The sequence below is a fragment of the Mus musculus genome, chromosome 19 (genome assembly GCF_000001635.26).
Source record: "Mus musculus strain C57BL/6J chromosome 19, GRCm38.p6 C57BL/6J".
Classification (NCBI taxonomy): Eukaryota; Metazoa; Chordata; class Mammalia; order Rodentia; family Muridae; genus Mus; species Mus musculus.
The window spans coordinates 4,307,988-4,324,004 of NC_000085.6; the positions used below are offsets into that span (position 1 = coordinate 4,307,988).

Genomic DNA, 16,017 nt, shown 5'->3' on the forward strand with positions numbered 1-16,017 from the left:
TCAAAAGTGTAAAATCTTAAGGGGACATTTTGGACCCCAATTTTCTGCTGCCCAAGCCAGGTTCGGTTGAACAGTAACCTGTGCTTAGCTTTTTTGAAACAGAGTCTCACCATGTAGCCTTTGGTTAGTTTGAAACTTAACTATGTAAACCAGGCTAGCCTTGAACTTATAGAGATTTATACCACCCTAGTGGCCTAGGTGAACAGTCTCTCTCTCTCTCTCTCTCTCTCTCTCTCTCTCTCTCTCTCTCTCTCTCTCTCTCTCGTTTTTGAGACAGGGCTATGGAGCTGTGGCTGTGCAAGAATTCACTATGTAGACCAGGCTGGCCTCAAACTCACAGAGTTTGCCTGCCTCTGCCTCCTGAGTGCTGGGATTAAAGGCGTGCACTACCAGCGCCAGGCTGGCGAGTCTCTTAAACTGAAGCATGAATGGTAGAGTCCTGTTGCCCTCTTTAGCTTGGTTCCTGCCATCCCCTAAGAATCTCCTCTCTCTGTTAGTTCTTCACTTTGGGCTTCTGCTTTTCCATGGACCTGGAAGCCCCTTTATGTGCCTTCTTCCATAACCAATCCTGCTGTTCCTTTCAGACCCACGCCCTGATGCCCTGACCCCAACTGTATGCATGTTCCATTCTACATTTAACACTACCAGGCCATATTGCTTTCATTTAAAACCATCGTCAATCAAAACATTCATTGTTGTACATATAAATTGGGGGAAGGCAGCCATTACATCATAACATCTCTACACCTGAATGTCAGGCATGTTGATATATGAGGAGAGATACCCACTGACTTCCACTGTAATTGATGCTCCATGGTCATCTCTCTCTTTTTTTTGTTTTGTTTTTGGTTTTTGGTTTTTCGAGACATGGTTTCTCTGTGTAGCCCTGGCTGTCCTGGCACTCACTTTGTAGACCAGGCTGGCCTTGAACTCAGAAATCTGCCTGCCTCTGCCTCCCGAGTGCTGGGATTAAAGGCATGCGTCACCACGCCCGGCGGTCATCTCTCTCTTGTGTGCATATGAACATATGTGTTACAAGTATGTGTGCATATTCTGTGAGTATGAGTGCATGCATGCTATGTGCAGGTATGTGTCTGGTCAATCTTATATATAATTTTTCAGGATCCATCTATATACTCATTTTAATTAATTTTAAGATTATTATTATTATTAGTTAATTAGTTAGTTAGTTAGTTAGGTTTTTTTTTTCGAGACAGGGTTTCTCTGTATAGCCCTGGCTGTCCAGGAACTCACTTTGTAGACCAGGCTGGCCTCGAACTCAGAAATCCGGCTGCCTCTGCCTCCCGAGTGCTGGGATTAAAGGCATGTGCCACCATGCCTGCCTTCACGTACATGTTCTGAACACTTAACCACCGAGCCATCTCTCCAACCACCCAGTTCATTTATTTTGAGACAGAGTCTCTCAAGTGGGACATGAAGCCTCATAAATCCACCTATCTCCACCACCCCAGTGCTGGGACCGTAACTGTGTGTCACAGACCGGCTTTTTATGTGGGTATGAGGGACTGAAGTAAGATTGAAGGAAGCACTTAGCCAACTGAATCATCTCTCCATTGTTCCTGGCTCATTTCAGGCCTAGACTCAGACAAGCATTGATGTTTGATGAATGAATGAATGAGTGACCACACTCCTGAACACATGAAATGTGAAGCAGAAGAGGGCTAGCAGCTACAGCAGAAGCAGTGCCCCTGACCTTCACACAAGCACTGCCCTGACTCTCTGAGACTGGGCCTAAGAGCACAGCCCCACCCTGGCCTGGGTTTTCTGGAACAGTTCCTATTTAAAAAAAAAAAAAAAAAAAAATCTGCCTGAAGAACTTGTCAGAGCAGAGTCTGAGTGTGGGTTTGGAGATGCCAGCCATCCTTTCAGTACCTGGAAACCCAGATGGACCATCCCACCCACAGCCCCACCCACTGTCCCAGCCAGACCTTGTTCCCAGGGGCAGGTCTCCTGGGCATCCTTCATGGATTCTTGAGACCTGAGAAAGCAGTTTCAGTCTGCCAGGGGACCAGATAGTGTGAAGAGGCCTCTGGGCTGCTAAGGCTGGTCTTTGAGGTGGTGCTGCCACCTAGTGGTGTATAGGAGGAAGGTAAACTTGTAAACTTGACCTTTCAGGCCAGCTTCAATCATTTCCTTCTTCCTTTTCTTTTCTTTTTTCTTTTTTTTTTTTTTTTTTTAAAGATTTTTTTATTTATTATATGTAAGTACACTGTAGCTGTCTTCAGACACTCCAGAAGAGGGCATCAGATCTTGATCTTGTTACAGATGGTTGTGAGCCACCATGTGGTTGCTGGGATTTGAACTCCGGACCTTCGGAAGAGCAGTCGGGTGCTCTTTCCCACTGAGCCATCTCACCAGCCCTTCTTTTCTTTTCTCTTCTCTTCTCTTCTCTTCTCTTCTCTTCTCTTCTCTTCTCTTCTCTTCTCTTCTCTTCTCTTCTCTTCTCTTCTCTTCTTTCTTTTCTTTTCTCTTCTTTTCTTTTCTTTTTCTTTCTCTTTTTTTTTAGATTTTTATTTATTCATTATTATGAGTAAGTACACTGTAGCTGTCTTCAGACACACCAGAAGAGGGTGTCAGATTATGGGTGGTTATGAGCCACCATGTTGCTGGGATTTGAACTCAGAACCTTCGGAAGAGCAGTCAGTGTTCTTACCCCCTGAGCCATCTCACCAGCCCCTTTTCTTTTCTTTTCTTTTCTTTTCTTTTCTTTTCTTTTCTTCTCTTCTCTTCTCTTAATTTTTGGTTTTTCGAGACAGGGTTTCATAGCCCTGCCTGTCCTGGAACTCACTCTGTAGACCAGGCTAGCCTCGAACTCAGAAATCCGCCTGCCTCTGCCTCCCGAGTGCATTTCCTTCTTTCTACAAACCAAGTCCCATATCCAGATTGTGCTGGACTGGGCCAGGATGCTGGCAGTGCAAAGAGGAGAGGACCACCATTTCTGCTCACGGTGATGGTAAGTGCTGAAAACTTAGTCCACACTGAGCTCCTGATCCCACCACTGTAACCTGCTCCCTCCTCCCCTTGAAGTCTCCATCTTCTAAAACATGATGAGTCTTCTTCAACTCCTTACCTGTCTGATTCCCTTAGATGCACCAGCACCATCTGTGTGAAGCACAGTAGCCTCTTCTCAGGCTCCCTGTCTTTCTATTGTGGCTTTCACTGCTTAAACTCTACCTCGACTGGTCTAGGGCCTAGGATGACACTCATTTGCTTCCAGTGGCCTGTGAGACTTAAGAGCCCTGCCTGGCCTCTGCATCTCTCAGTTAGGTACCCTCCCTCCACATCTCTGCTCTTCAGCCTCTCTGTATCTTGAACAAAAAAATTTTTTTAAGATTTATTTATTATATGCAAGTACACTGTAGCTGTCTTCAGACACCCCAGAAGAGGGCATCAGATCTCGTTAAGGATGGTTGTGAGCCGCCATGTGGTGCTCTTAACCACTGAGCCATCTCTCCAGCCCACAAATGTGTTATATTATCTATCTCTCCAGCCTAAGCTGGGCTGTGCACCTTTCCTCCATATGGCAGGCTCTTGCTCAGCCTGTTCTTTTCTGAACCTTTATGTTCAGAGGGCAACTGTTCCCGTGTGTGCTGATCAGTAGTACGTCCCTCGTGGCCAGCATGCAACTTGGGTTGGCCCTGAACTTGTGTGACAACTTTCCTGGTTCTGTTTCCCCAGAGATAGAAACTAGCTACTACCTTCCTTCTCTTCCAGTTCAGGGGATAGAATTCAGGACATTTCAGTGATGGAGAGATGGTTCAGCAGTTAAAAGCACTCACTGCAGTCTTTTAGAGAACCTGGGTTTGATTGCTGGCACCCACATTGCAGTTTACAACTTTTTGTAACTGCAGGAAGTTAATACCATTTTCTGACTTCCACAAGCACCAACCACTCATGGTACACATACATAATGTAGGCAAAACATATATACACATGAAAGAAAATAAATTTAGGACCTTTCACATGCTAGGCAAGTGATCTAGCACTGAGAATTATTTCATGTGTGTGTGTGTGTATTTTTTTTTTTTTTTTTTTTTTTTGGTTTTTCGAGACAGGGTTTCTCTGTATAGCCCTGGCTGTCCTGGAGCTCATTTTGTAGACCAGGCTGGCCTCGAACTCAGAAATCCGCCTGCCTCTGCCTCCTGAGTGCTGGGATTAAAGGCATGCGCTACCATGCCCGGTGTGTGTGTGTATTTTAAAGGGTCTCACTATATTGCTTCGTTGTTTGGCCTGGAATTCACTATGTAGCAGGCTATCCTTGAACTCACAGAGAGCATCTTTCTTCTACCTCCCCAGTAGTGCTTGGAGAAAAAGGCGTGCTACCACTGGTGGTTTGCTAACTGCTCTTGTGTCAACTTGACACAAAGCAGAGTCATCTGAAAGGAGGGAATCTTACTGTAAGATCCAGCTCTAAGGCATTTTCTTAGTTTGCTTTTTACAGAGGAGGGCCCAGCTTTGTGGTCCTGAGCTCTATAAGAAAGCAGGCTGAGCAAGCTGAGCAAGCCAGTCAGCAGCCCTCTTTTATGGCCTCTGCATCAGTTCCTGCCTCTAGGCTCCTACCCTGTTTGAGTCCCTGTTCTGACTTCCTTCAATGATGAACAGTGCTGTCAAAGTGTAAGCTCAATAAACCCTTCCTCCCCAACTTGCTTTTGGTCATGGTGTTTTCTTCACAGCAACAGAAACCATAACTAGGAAACCTTGCCAAACAAACAAACAAACAACCAACCTTGTTTTTGAGATAGAGTTTTACCATATACCCTTGGCTGGTCTGGAACTTGCTATAGAGATCAAAGTGGTTTTGAACTTCCATTGATCCTCCTTCCTTAGCCTCTCAAGTCTGAGTTCCAGACACAAGTCATCATACTCTGTTTTGTTGTTATTGCTACTGTGTGTGTGCATGTTGTGCATGTGTGTGGCTACGTGTGCCATAACACATGTGTGAAGGTGAGCAGACAACTTTGAGGTTTGTTCTCTCATTCTACATTTACACTGGTTCCAGGACCTAACTTAGCTCTCCAGTCTGGAGGGTCCTATTTATTAGGGACAAAGTCAATATATATTCAGGCTGGTCTCAAACTCACCATCTTCTTGTTTCAGCTACTCAAGCACTGGGATTACAAGTTTCTGGCACCAGAATGAAGGTTGCAGGTTCTTACTTCCTTTCCAGATTCTCATGACCCTGTTCTGAGGAGCAGCACTTTTCCAGGGACCTTTAAGGTCGTGTAGTCCAGCCCTGTCCCAGCCCCAGCCGCAACCTGCTTTTCAGAGTTTTTGCAGAGGTTAAGATTCCAGCTTCAGTCTTCTGGACCTCAGCTACACCCACCCTCCCAGATGCAACGCGCATGTGTTCCTGTACCCTAAGTCAACCGCTTGTGAATTACAGCTTGTGATGTCTGGTAGTCCTCACGTTGGTACTGAAGTGTTGTATGACTGAATCTGAGAGCTACTTCTATTAATCCCGTCCAGTGCCTTGGGCAGGTTTCTTATCCTCTCTGGGCCAGCATTGGCGAACAAAGATGATGTGCAAAGCTCTGGAGTAGGGTAGAATCTTAGTCTGCTGACTCTACCATTCGCTGGAGTCTTCTGTCTCATTTGCTCTCCAGGCATCCTCTCAAGCCCTTTGTCTCATTTCTCTTCTGCCCTCTACCTGTTACCTTTCCTTTTCTGGTTTCTCAGGTGCACTACTGTCTTCCAGCACCTCCTGGCTTATAGCAGCTGCGCTCAGCCTCTAGAGAGGGATGGACAGGACAGGGAAAGTTAGGGGACTGGATCAGGCTTAGTGCTCTCTGGCTTTCAGCTTCCGTCCTAAGCTTGGACCGGACCTGTGGAAATACATAGGGAAAAGGAAGAACTGTGCATCCAGAGTGTGAAGCAGCCAATGTTCAAGCACATTTAGCAAAGTCGGCCTGGGGGAATAGGCACCCCCTCCCCAAAATACTTCTTTTGAAGGGCCCTATGCAAATAAAATAGAAAGATGGTTTCATTGGTTAACTTGCTATATAATCATGGGGTCCTAGTTCAGATTCCTGTACCTAGTAAGCCAGAGTCTTGTAAAGAGACTTTCTAAATACCTATAACTCCAGCTCCAAGGAATTTGATGTCTTCTCTGGATCCAAACCACACAGGCACATACACCTCCTTCCAGCTACACACACACACACACACACACACACACACACAGAAGGCTTTGAGCTAGACAGATGGCTCAGTTGTTAAGAGCACATATTGCTCTTATAGAGGACTAGATTTGATTCCCAGCATTCAAGTCCAATGGTCCATAAACTCCCATAACCCCAGTTCCAGGAGATCGAATGAATGCTTTCTTCTGGCCTGAGGGCACTGCCCTTGTGCACAAACCATACTCATCCACATACATAATACACATAACTAAAAAACAGAAATCAGGGGCTGGTGATATGGCTCAGCAGTTAAGAGCACTGGTTACTCTTCCTGAAGACCTGGTTTTAATTTCTAGTATGCATGTAGTGGCTTACATTTGTAACTCCAGTTCCAGGGGTCTGATTCCTCTTTGGCCTCTATGGACACCAAACATCCACATGGTACACAGACATATACACAGACAATGTATATACAACAAATTAGCCGGTTATAATGGTTCACACTCTTAATTCCAGCACTTGGCAAAGTAGAGGAAGGTGGATCTCTGAGTTTGAGGACAGCCTGGTCTATATGAAGGTTCTAGAATAGCCAAGGCTACATAAAGAGAACTCTCCAAATAAAAAAATAAAACCTTAAGTAAATTTAAAATTTGTATTTCTCGTTAAAGATAGGGTTTCTGTGAAGCTCTAGCTGTCCTTGAATCACTCTGTAGACCAGGTGGGCCTTGAACTCAAGAGATTAAAGGCATGCAAGCACCACTCCTAGCCCCCTGCATTATGAGTTTTAAGTATGAAACAGCACCTGGGTCGGTCAGTCATTAAAATATTCTTGCTCCTGATTTGGACTGAAGCCATGGTTCTCAACCTTACAAATGTTGCGCCCCTTTAATACAGTCCTCATGTTGTGGTGGTGCCTAACCTTAAATCTGTTTTTTTTGTTGCTACTTGAAAATAGTGACTTTAGTATTGTTATGAGTCATAATGTAAATATTCTTTTAGTGGTCTTAGGCAACCCCAAAGGGACTACAACCCCCGGTTAAGAAGCTCTGGACTAGAGGCTGTGCTGATTGAGGTCCTAAACAGGGGTGGCAAGGATGAGAACAGAGGCAAAGCTGACAATCCCCTCTTCTCTGCTAACACCCAAATAGCTCATCTTCAGGAAACGTAACCAGTGTTCCATCGGTTTCTAGAGCAGAGAGCAGGGCGTCAGCTTAGGGCAACAGGATGAGTAAGAATCCACTCCTCCTGAGATAGTGAGGATTTCTGGCAGCAGGCAGTACTTCTCTGGTCACATGGTTAACCTAGAGTTGGGACAAATGCCAGCCACAGGCCATCTGGAGGCTTCAGCATGGGAGGTTGGTCTTGGTTATTGGGGCCAAGAGGTCAGAGATGCCCAGGCTGTTCCCAGGAACTGCTCTAAGTCTGTTTACTTTTGGGGAGGTCCTTTAGCCTTACCACATAAAATACTTACACATCCATTAAAGTTTGCTTTGGGGATAGGGGTTGGAGGACTGTATAGATGGCTCACTGGTTAAGAGCACTGGCTCTTCCGAAGGTCCTCAGTTCAATTCCCAGCAACCACGTGGTGGCTCACAGCCATCTGCAATGGGATCAATGCCCTCTTTCTGGCATGCAAATATGACAGAGCACTTGTATACATAAAAAAGTGTCCAAAAACTACCCTCTGACCTTTACAAGCATGGAACTCCACATGGTTACAAAAACAAGAGACTCCTCCAAGCTGCCCTGTAACCTCCACAGGTCAGAAGTATGCCATGGTATATGTACACGCCTGCAATCACATGTAAAGTACTTTTAAAATTTAACTTCATCGAGCAAGTGTTGCTTTTTGACATTAAGAAAGCTAGTAAGTATACAGGCTTGTACCACAGATGTTTCTGTCCAGAGTGGTGGGGCAGGCACTTCCTAGTTTTAGCAAGACATCAGCATGTCTATATGACCTTCTGACATCCTCTTAGATAGACATACACATACACCAAAAATGAAAGGGGTTAGTTTTTGTTTTTAAAGTCTTTTTATTTAAAAACAAAAACAAAAAAGAAAACCAAATCAAAATATTTCCCATTGGAGGCTATTTCTTTTTTTGTCTTTTAAAAATTTTATTACACAAATATCTCCCATTCCCAAGTGTCAGAAGAAAGACATCTTTGCTCTTTCTAAAACCAAGTGGGAAACTTTTAGAAAACAAAGTCCAACTAGCTTTCTTCCTTCCCTGACCCAAAATAATGCCAATGTGTCAGCTGGTGGCCTAAGACTCATTCCCTTAATGCTTACATTTAATTTAAAAATCTTAGCACAACATTGGAGATCGACTCTAAATAAGCAACAAAAAATATATATTTACAATATTTCCCACCCACCCCCAAAAAACCAAACCCTTTAAACATAGTGACTTTAGGAGTTTTATTTATTGAGCAGTTATTTTTTTAATCACCAAGTGATTTTATATTATATATATATAATTATATATATATAATTTTCTTCCTTTCCTTTGTGTTTTTTTGCCCCAGTATGTGGAAAGATGAAGGCAGAGGTCAGGTCCTGCAGTCTGAGGCCAGGCTCTGGCAAGACTGCAGCTAAGAGTAGATGCAGGACTATGAACTCGCATGTTCTACGTCCTCGGAGACACTTCTCTCTTTTTGCAAGGACCAACTCTCACCTCTAAAAACCATTCTCCCTCATAGTCCTAAAGAAAAGACCCAGCAAGGGCGTCAGTCCATCTGCCACCACCCTGAGCTCCCTTTTCCACTGACAAATTTCTGTGCGGTAAAATGCTTGCTTTTTCTAAATTCAAATGCAAAGACCAAAACCCAGACAAGCCATCAGCTTAGAAATTTCTGTGGATGAACTGTCCCAAAGGGCAGAGGCACTCTCCCGGCACAATCCCTGCTCTGAAAGGGTCTCTCCACCTCCCCTTTCATAAAAAGACAACAAACAAAACTTAGTAATTTTAGTATTTTCCACAGGAGCAACCAAAAAGAAAAAAAGTCAGGAAGCTTCTAATTATAGGTCATTAATAGTATTAATAAGGTTTTTGCTCAACACCCAGGGTTCTTTACAGAAGTTCCCCCAACTGAGGCACTCTGGAATAAGTCACTGGCGTTTCCTCAACATTTCAGGCCCAGGATTCTGGGACCTGAAGACCAATGGAATGGCAGAGGGTCAAGGGAGCAGACTGCTGTTTTTAAGGTGCAGCCAAGAGAAATCAGCAGATTGGAAGAAACAATGCCATCCCTTGCCAGAAACCCAGTTTTCCTGGAAAAAGTCTGGTTATTGCCAGGGTCAAAGCTGGGCTGAGTGGCAGAGGGGACACTTCTGCCTCTATTGCTTTGGCAGTGGCAAGGGTACAGTTAGCATCTCTCCTTGGGCGGTTCACACTTCAGACTCATGGTGCCCGGGCTCTGTCCCCTCTTGATGGAGTTTAGGAAAGTCTGAGGCTAGATTCCAGGAAATGGGGTGGGAAGTGGGAAGGGATATGTTTGGGGCTAAGAGAAGGCGGGGCAAGGCTGTGCTATCAATTATCAATCTCCTATAGATGGGGAGCAGAGTGCAAATTTGCATGTATCACTGACAAACTCTGGCCACAGGCCTCTGCTGAGCATCTCCTCATACTCTAAATATTGACCCAGAACAGTTCCGACCATTTTCTTTCTTTCATTTTTTTTTTTTTTCTAAAGTGCAAAAAGCTCTCTGCTGCCCTAGAGAGAGGATCTTTGGACAGGCCGTTCAATGCAAAGTCAAAGGGGGCAGCTTGATGGGGCTTGAAGAAGGGCGATGAGGAGTGGGAGCCATCATGCTCCCCTCCTTCCCTGCACATATGTGCAGCACACTTAGCCAGACACACAGAGGCACATGCACACACACTTCCAAGGCTGCAGGCAGAGGGTAGGTTTTCAATCAGGACTCCCCTTAAAAGGCACCAGGTCAGTGAGCTGCTAGGTTATACACAGGCCTGGGCTCAGAGGGCCATGCTAAACCAGAGCCCAGAAAAGCCTGGCTTAGAGAGGCAGGTGGGGATTCAACCAGTCTTCTGTTTCCCCCACCTGGAGAAACATGCTGCTCCTTCTGAGGACACAAATTCTAGAAAAGCCCTGCTCAGGCAGAAAGAGGACAAATGGAAAAGGGCAGTTGGTGGGCAGCAATGGGTGGGGAGTATTAATGATGCCTGTCTTAGAATATGCCTGGGTAGCAATGATATGGGCATTTCGGGGGGGGGGGGGAGGGGCAGAGTTCCAGCTCCTCTGAAGAGCTTTTGATAACCCCAAGTAAGTGCAACAAAGGACAAGTGGGTGACTAGTGGAAAAGTTTAGGGGGTGATGGCAGAATGGGGACTGTATTATGAGTGTTGGACAGCATCAAGCTCAGGGACAAGAAAAAAGGGCTATGACAGACATGGAGCAAAGCTTCAGACAACTCACAGCACCATTGAGACCTGCCAGGCCTGGTGTTTCTAGGGCTGTTGGCTCCTCCTGCAGAAGCCGGGAGAGTTTAACGGAGGAGAGACACGCAACGGACACCATGAGGAGAATCTGGCCATGGAGGCAAGGCTGCCTTCCTCCCTAGAGTATGCTCAGAACCAGGCACTGCTAGGGACTATGGGTGAGAAGGTAGGGTTCTTGGCCCAGTGCAGGTGAAAGATGCACAAATTCCCCCAAACTGAGAGCCCAGCTTCCTAGCTGGCAGACGAGCAAGCAAGCAGGAACTGGGATAGCACAGCCTGTGCTTTCTCCTTGATCAACCTCTCCTTTCTTTTCCGTGGGAGGGAGAGGAGCAGGCAATAACCTTGGTGTCCACCAACCTCTCTGCCCCACCTGTGGGAGAAGGGCTCAGAGAAAAGAGAGCAGAGAGGGAATGTGTCGTTGGCCTCAGAGCCTGCGCAGGGTCAGGGAGAGACTCTCCTTGGTGGGAAGGCAGGGGAAGATTTTCCTGTTCAGTCTGGGCTGAGCATGTCTTAGCTAATCTTCTGTATCAGTTTCTCATCAGACAGGCAGTAGAGGCTGTTGATGGACAAGTCTGAGATGAAGTGCTCACAGGCTTTTCTCGTGATCTGTTTGCATCCTCGAAGGTCAATCAAGGTGACATTAGCAATTCGCCTTAGGAAGAACAGGGTCTGGTCTGTCAATTTATTGCAACCTGTAGGCAACATGGCCAAGAGAAAAAAAGATTACAAACATAGCCACAGAGGCCCATTTCTGCCACTCTGTTATCCCAGTATCTTTCTCCAATGCTCTGTCACCATGCAGAGATACTGGGGTTGCCATCAGTATTGTGGCCTCTTGCTGCCTGCCTCTAAGGACCATGGGCAAGTGAGCAGCACAAGAGCCATCTGGCTGACAAAACTACAGCTGGACAGCAGCCAAACATGCCGGCACCTGAGTTTACTACCCACCTCAGAGATCTTTGGTTTAAAAAGAAATAGAAAAGTCTCTTACGGCTGGAGAGACCCCAGCAACCACACGGTGGCTCACAACCACCCGTAACAAGATCTGATTCCCTCTTCTGGAGTCTCTGAAGACAGCTACAGTGTACTTACATGTAATAAATCAATCTTTAAAAAAAAAAGTCTCTTATCATGCAGATACAACTTTCTTGTTTTGAGAAAGTCTCTCTATAAAGGTCTGGCTGGCCTTGAACTTAGAGATATGCCTAAATCTGCATCTCAAGTGTTGTGATTTAAAAAGGTGTATGTGGTGAAAACTGGCCAGATGTAAATTTTTAAAATTTACTCTATCATTTATTTTTTTGAGATGGAGCCTCACAATATAGCCCTGGCTGACCTCAAACTCAAGAAATCTACCTTCTACTGCTTCCAAAACTCTGGGGTTAGATTAAAGGTGCTTGCCACCACGCCCAGCTGCAAATTAAAAATAAAGGTTGTTCTGTATTCATGTGTGTGCATGCTGACATGTGTTATCGATGCTAGATCCAGCTCTCTATCCCATGCAGATATGGACATGGTTCAAAAATCAGGGTCATCACCTCATATAAACAAAGATAGCATACCTGCCATATTGAGCTCTGTAAGGGAGTATCGAGTGGAAGACCCGACAGCAGTTAGTAGGTTGGAGGACTGATCTGTAAGGTGACTGCAGTGACTGAGGTCAAGTCGAGACAAAAGGGGCATGTGGCGAATGATGAGTCGGAGAGTAGCATCTGTGATGTCAAGGCCTGCCAGCCGGAAGTCAGTCATGTTCCGGAGTTTGCTTCGATTGTCTTGACCTGTACAGGCAAGAAAAGAACTTAGATTGAAACTTTGAATTTTTGACTAGAGCCCCAAGTGGAAGCACCTACGCACTGGTTAGGACCCCCTTGACAGGGTTAAGCAGAACTGCCCACACTCAACCCTTCCTGTAGGGAGTGAACAAGCTAAGTTTTCCGTCCTCTCAGTGCCAGAGTGTATGCCTCACTTCCAAAGTGATGTGTGTAGAAAAGGGCCTTCTTTCCTCATAGTCCTGTGATCCTGTTACCATCCAGCATTTGAAAAACTTTTAATGTCTTCCTTTGACTCAGAAGTCTTACAAGATTTGATCAGGTCTATTCTCTCTGGGACCAAATTCTTAAAATGTGTAGAATGGACTTCTTCCTGTTTGTTTGCTGAGTTATTTGCTTGTACATAACCAGCACGTGTACATGGATTACCACTGTATTTTAGCTTTGTTAATTCTGAGACCTTAAGTTTCAAGCTCCATCTAAAGGGAAAAAAAAAAAAAAAGGTCAAGATAGGTCAGTGAGGCAGACCCAGAACATACCTGGCTTATCTGTGGGTGGAGTCAGCAAGTCCCGAATTTGAGGGTCTTTAATTCCTACTGCCCACCGAAGATCAAGGGTCCTGAGAAGCGGGCAGCTGGAAGTGCTGAGGGCAGATACTGCAGACCAGGAACAGCCTGCTAGGAGGAGGTCTTTTAATCCTGTAACAAACGGAAACAGACATACAACATTTTCTACTTATAAAGAATTCAAATCCTCAGTTACCAGCTGTTCTGAGCAACACAAATGGGTCTCTAGTCTACTGGGAGAGACTATGTTCTAATCTAGTAACCAAGTCTAAAGATTTTCATGGTGTCAAGGCATCAAAGTTATAACGTTTACTTTGGTGTTAAAACCAATAGCTGGAACGCCAGATGGCACTGTCCCACATCTTTAATTCCAGCACTCAGGAGGCAGAGACAGGCAGAAAACCTAGTCTGTAAAGTGAGTTCCCAGACAGACAAACACACAAACAAAACAAAAAATCCAAATGCTGGAATTGGGTGTGATGGCACATATTCCATTCCAGCATTCAGAAAGAATAGGAAGGCTGATCTTTTTGATTTCTAAAGAGTTCAAGGCCACAAAGTGGCCATTTCAAGACAAAGTACACATGCAGGCACGTACAACAACTGCTGGGCACTTTAGGGAGATAGCTTAAGAAATTAAAAAAAAAAAAAAAAAAAAAAAGCCGGCGTGGTGGCGCATGCCTTTAATCCCAACACTTGGGAGGCAGAGGCAGGTGGATTTCTGAGTTCGAGGCCAGCCTGATCTACAAAGTGAGTTCCAGGACAGCCAGAGCTATACAGAGAAACCCTGTCTCAAAAAAAAAAAAAAAAAAAAGTATTTACATTCATTGAAAAGACCAGAATTCATATCCCCAGAAACCACATAATGCCAGGTGGACATGGCATCCTGCCAGTAATTACAGCACTGAAAGGAAGAGCAGGGGACCTCAACAAGCTGGACAGCAAGACTAGCCACATCAGATACAAGCTCTGTGGTGTCTGACAGACCCTGCCTCAACTTTTAAAGTAGATGAATGACCCAAGGTTCCTAATAATCACATATCCATCAATGCACACTTGCCTACATTCACACTCATGAAAAGAAGGAAAATAAAGACCCAGGCACTAAATTTCTGCCACAGCACTAGATGCTGTGTAGCTTGTCTTTCTGGGACCTTGAATGCTGAAGGGCTAACAAAGAGCTGATGGAAGCAAAATCTGACTTAAATTTCCTTTCTTTTTAATGCTCAGCAAAAGTACAGGGCTGGCAGCAGCAACCTAACCTCATTCTCTCTGTATCTAGTGCAGTAACCAATCCAGTAATGCCTTACACATTGGCAGTTACAATGGCCCCCAACAGCATGGCACAGGACTACTTCCCCAAACTGCATTGCATCAGTTCTAAGCAGCACTGACAACAGCCTAATGCTTCCTGCTGGTCCTCTGGGCCCTAGGTCAGAGGCAGGTCTGGCTGCTCACCTACCTGGCAGCCTATTGACCAGCCATGTCAGCTGCTTTTTGGAGATGTTAGTCCAGCTGAGGTCGAGGCTTACTGGCTGCCGCTTGATGATACCACTGAGAGCTTGTGGTACGATGGCCTTACACCTACTCAAGTCAATTTTTGTCCAAAGTCGTTTATCACAGCACCTGTAAGACAGAAGAGAATTTAACTAACTTGCTATTCCTGTCAAAGACGCTCCCAAGGTACTGTGCTGGAAAATTTCTAGCAAAGTCTCAATACCTGAAGGTCATTCCTGTTAAGTTCTCTAGAAAACCAGAAATCTCTGTCATTTTCTACCTCAGAGTCAGGCAAAAACTGCCCCCACCCCTTTATAACTAGACACTTTACAAATCCAGGATAGGTTGGGCATGGTTTGGCAAGTCTACACAATAGTATGCTGTATTCTCTTCCTTTGTACTAAAGTGGTATGGCTCCTATTATACAGTGTAAAAAAAAGAAAACATTTAAATAATTTTTAGATATAGACTTTAATCTTTAACTTGGTTACAAGATTTTTGACTTCTTACTGCCTAGAATTTCTTAGCTTGCTTCTTTCCCTTGTTAGTTATAGTTACATGGAGCTGAGGGAGATGAAGGATGCTACCCAACATCACCACATCTTGCCGTGAGCTTACTACTGTCTCAGGCCAAGTGAGGTTTCTATCAATCTAGACAGCTCTCTTTCACACTAAGTCATTTGGTTCCCTGCTAGCTTAACATCTAGCCAGTCCATCCAAAACTGAAAGTGAGAGGCCTTCCCACTCTACAATGTTATAGTCTCCAGGTCAGCCTGCCTGGCAGGACACAAGGAAATATGTATTGGGAGTCTCATGTGCCTTGGCCTGGAAACCAAGGATTAGAGACTAGGAAGCCTACTTGCTTGACAAAAAGAAATTAAGATAATCTGGGTAGATCACATAAATTTCAAGTCAAGAAATAAGATTTGTACTGATAAAGGTATTACAATTGACAGAAGTCTCACTGATAGCACACCAAATGTTGATGGTAGGAGTCCTTAAATAAAAAAACAACAAAAACAAAACAAAACAAAAACAAAACAACAAAACCCAAAACCTAACATGCATACACACTCCATCCCCGAGGCTCTGATTTAGCAGCCTGGGGTCTGCTTTTCCGTCCTTCTCATGCTTTAGCAGACTGGTCTGCAGCTATGCAGCCTTTGCTCACCCCAAACTGCAGATCTTTCTGCCTGTGTCTCATGGACGCTGGGATCATACCTGTAACACTACACTCTGGCACTACCATACTATGACAAGTTTCTAGACATATTTTGCTGGTCAAGACACCAAATTTTAGGAACAACAGTAATAGTGTGTAACCAAAATAAAAATTATACACCCTTCTAGAAAACCTCACAATGCTCCATAGCAATCTCTTCATTAGTTCTTGGGATTTCCCTACTAAATGTCTGTTAAACTGGAGGAGAAATGTTCCATTAGGAAGGACAATTAAGTCTCAGCTTCAGAACTGGGCTCCACTTGTTGAAGAAAGGAATAATTCAAGTTTGGGGGATGATTAAACTGGAGCGAACACTGAAGGGAAGGCCAAGGAGTACTAGAACCAGAATATTAGAACACCT

General features: G+C 44.8%; 1 protein-coding gene across 3 annotated transcripts in view; it reads right to left on the reverse strand.

The window, feature by feature from the left end:
• Window positions 1–8,156: 8,156 nt before the first annotated feature.
• Kdm2a (lysine (K)-specific demethylase 2A) overlaps window positions 8,157–16,017 on the reverse strand; it is an 82,578-nt gene continuing 74,717 nt past the window's right edge. For 2 of the 3 annotated variants that reach the window (XM_006531722.4, XM_006531723.3), the window contains 4 exons: window positions 14,400–14,563; window positions 12,911–13,069; window positions 12,165–12,380; window positions 8,241–11,294 (listed from right to left, as the gene is read on the reverse strand). In XM_006531722.4, the coding sequence (XP_006531785.1) occupies window positions 11,113–11,294; window positions 12,165–12,380; window positions 12,911–13,069; window positions 14,400–14,563 (721 nt within the window). In that variant the 3' untranslated portion in view covers window positions 8,241–11,112. Of the gene's footprint in view, window positions 11,295–12,164; window positions 12,381–12,910; window positions 13,070–14,399; window positions 14,564–16,017 lie in introns of all 3 variants that reach the window. The other variant, NM_001001984.2, reaches the window with a different exon arrangement.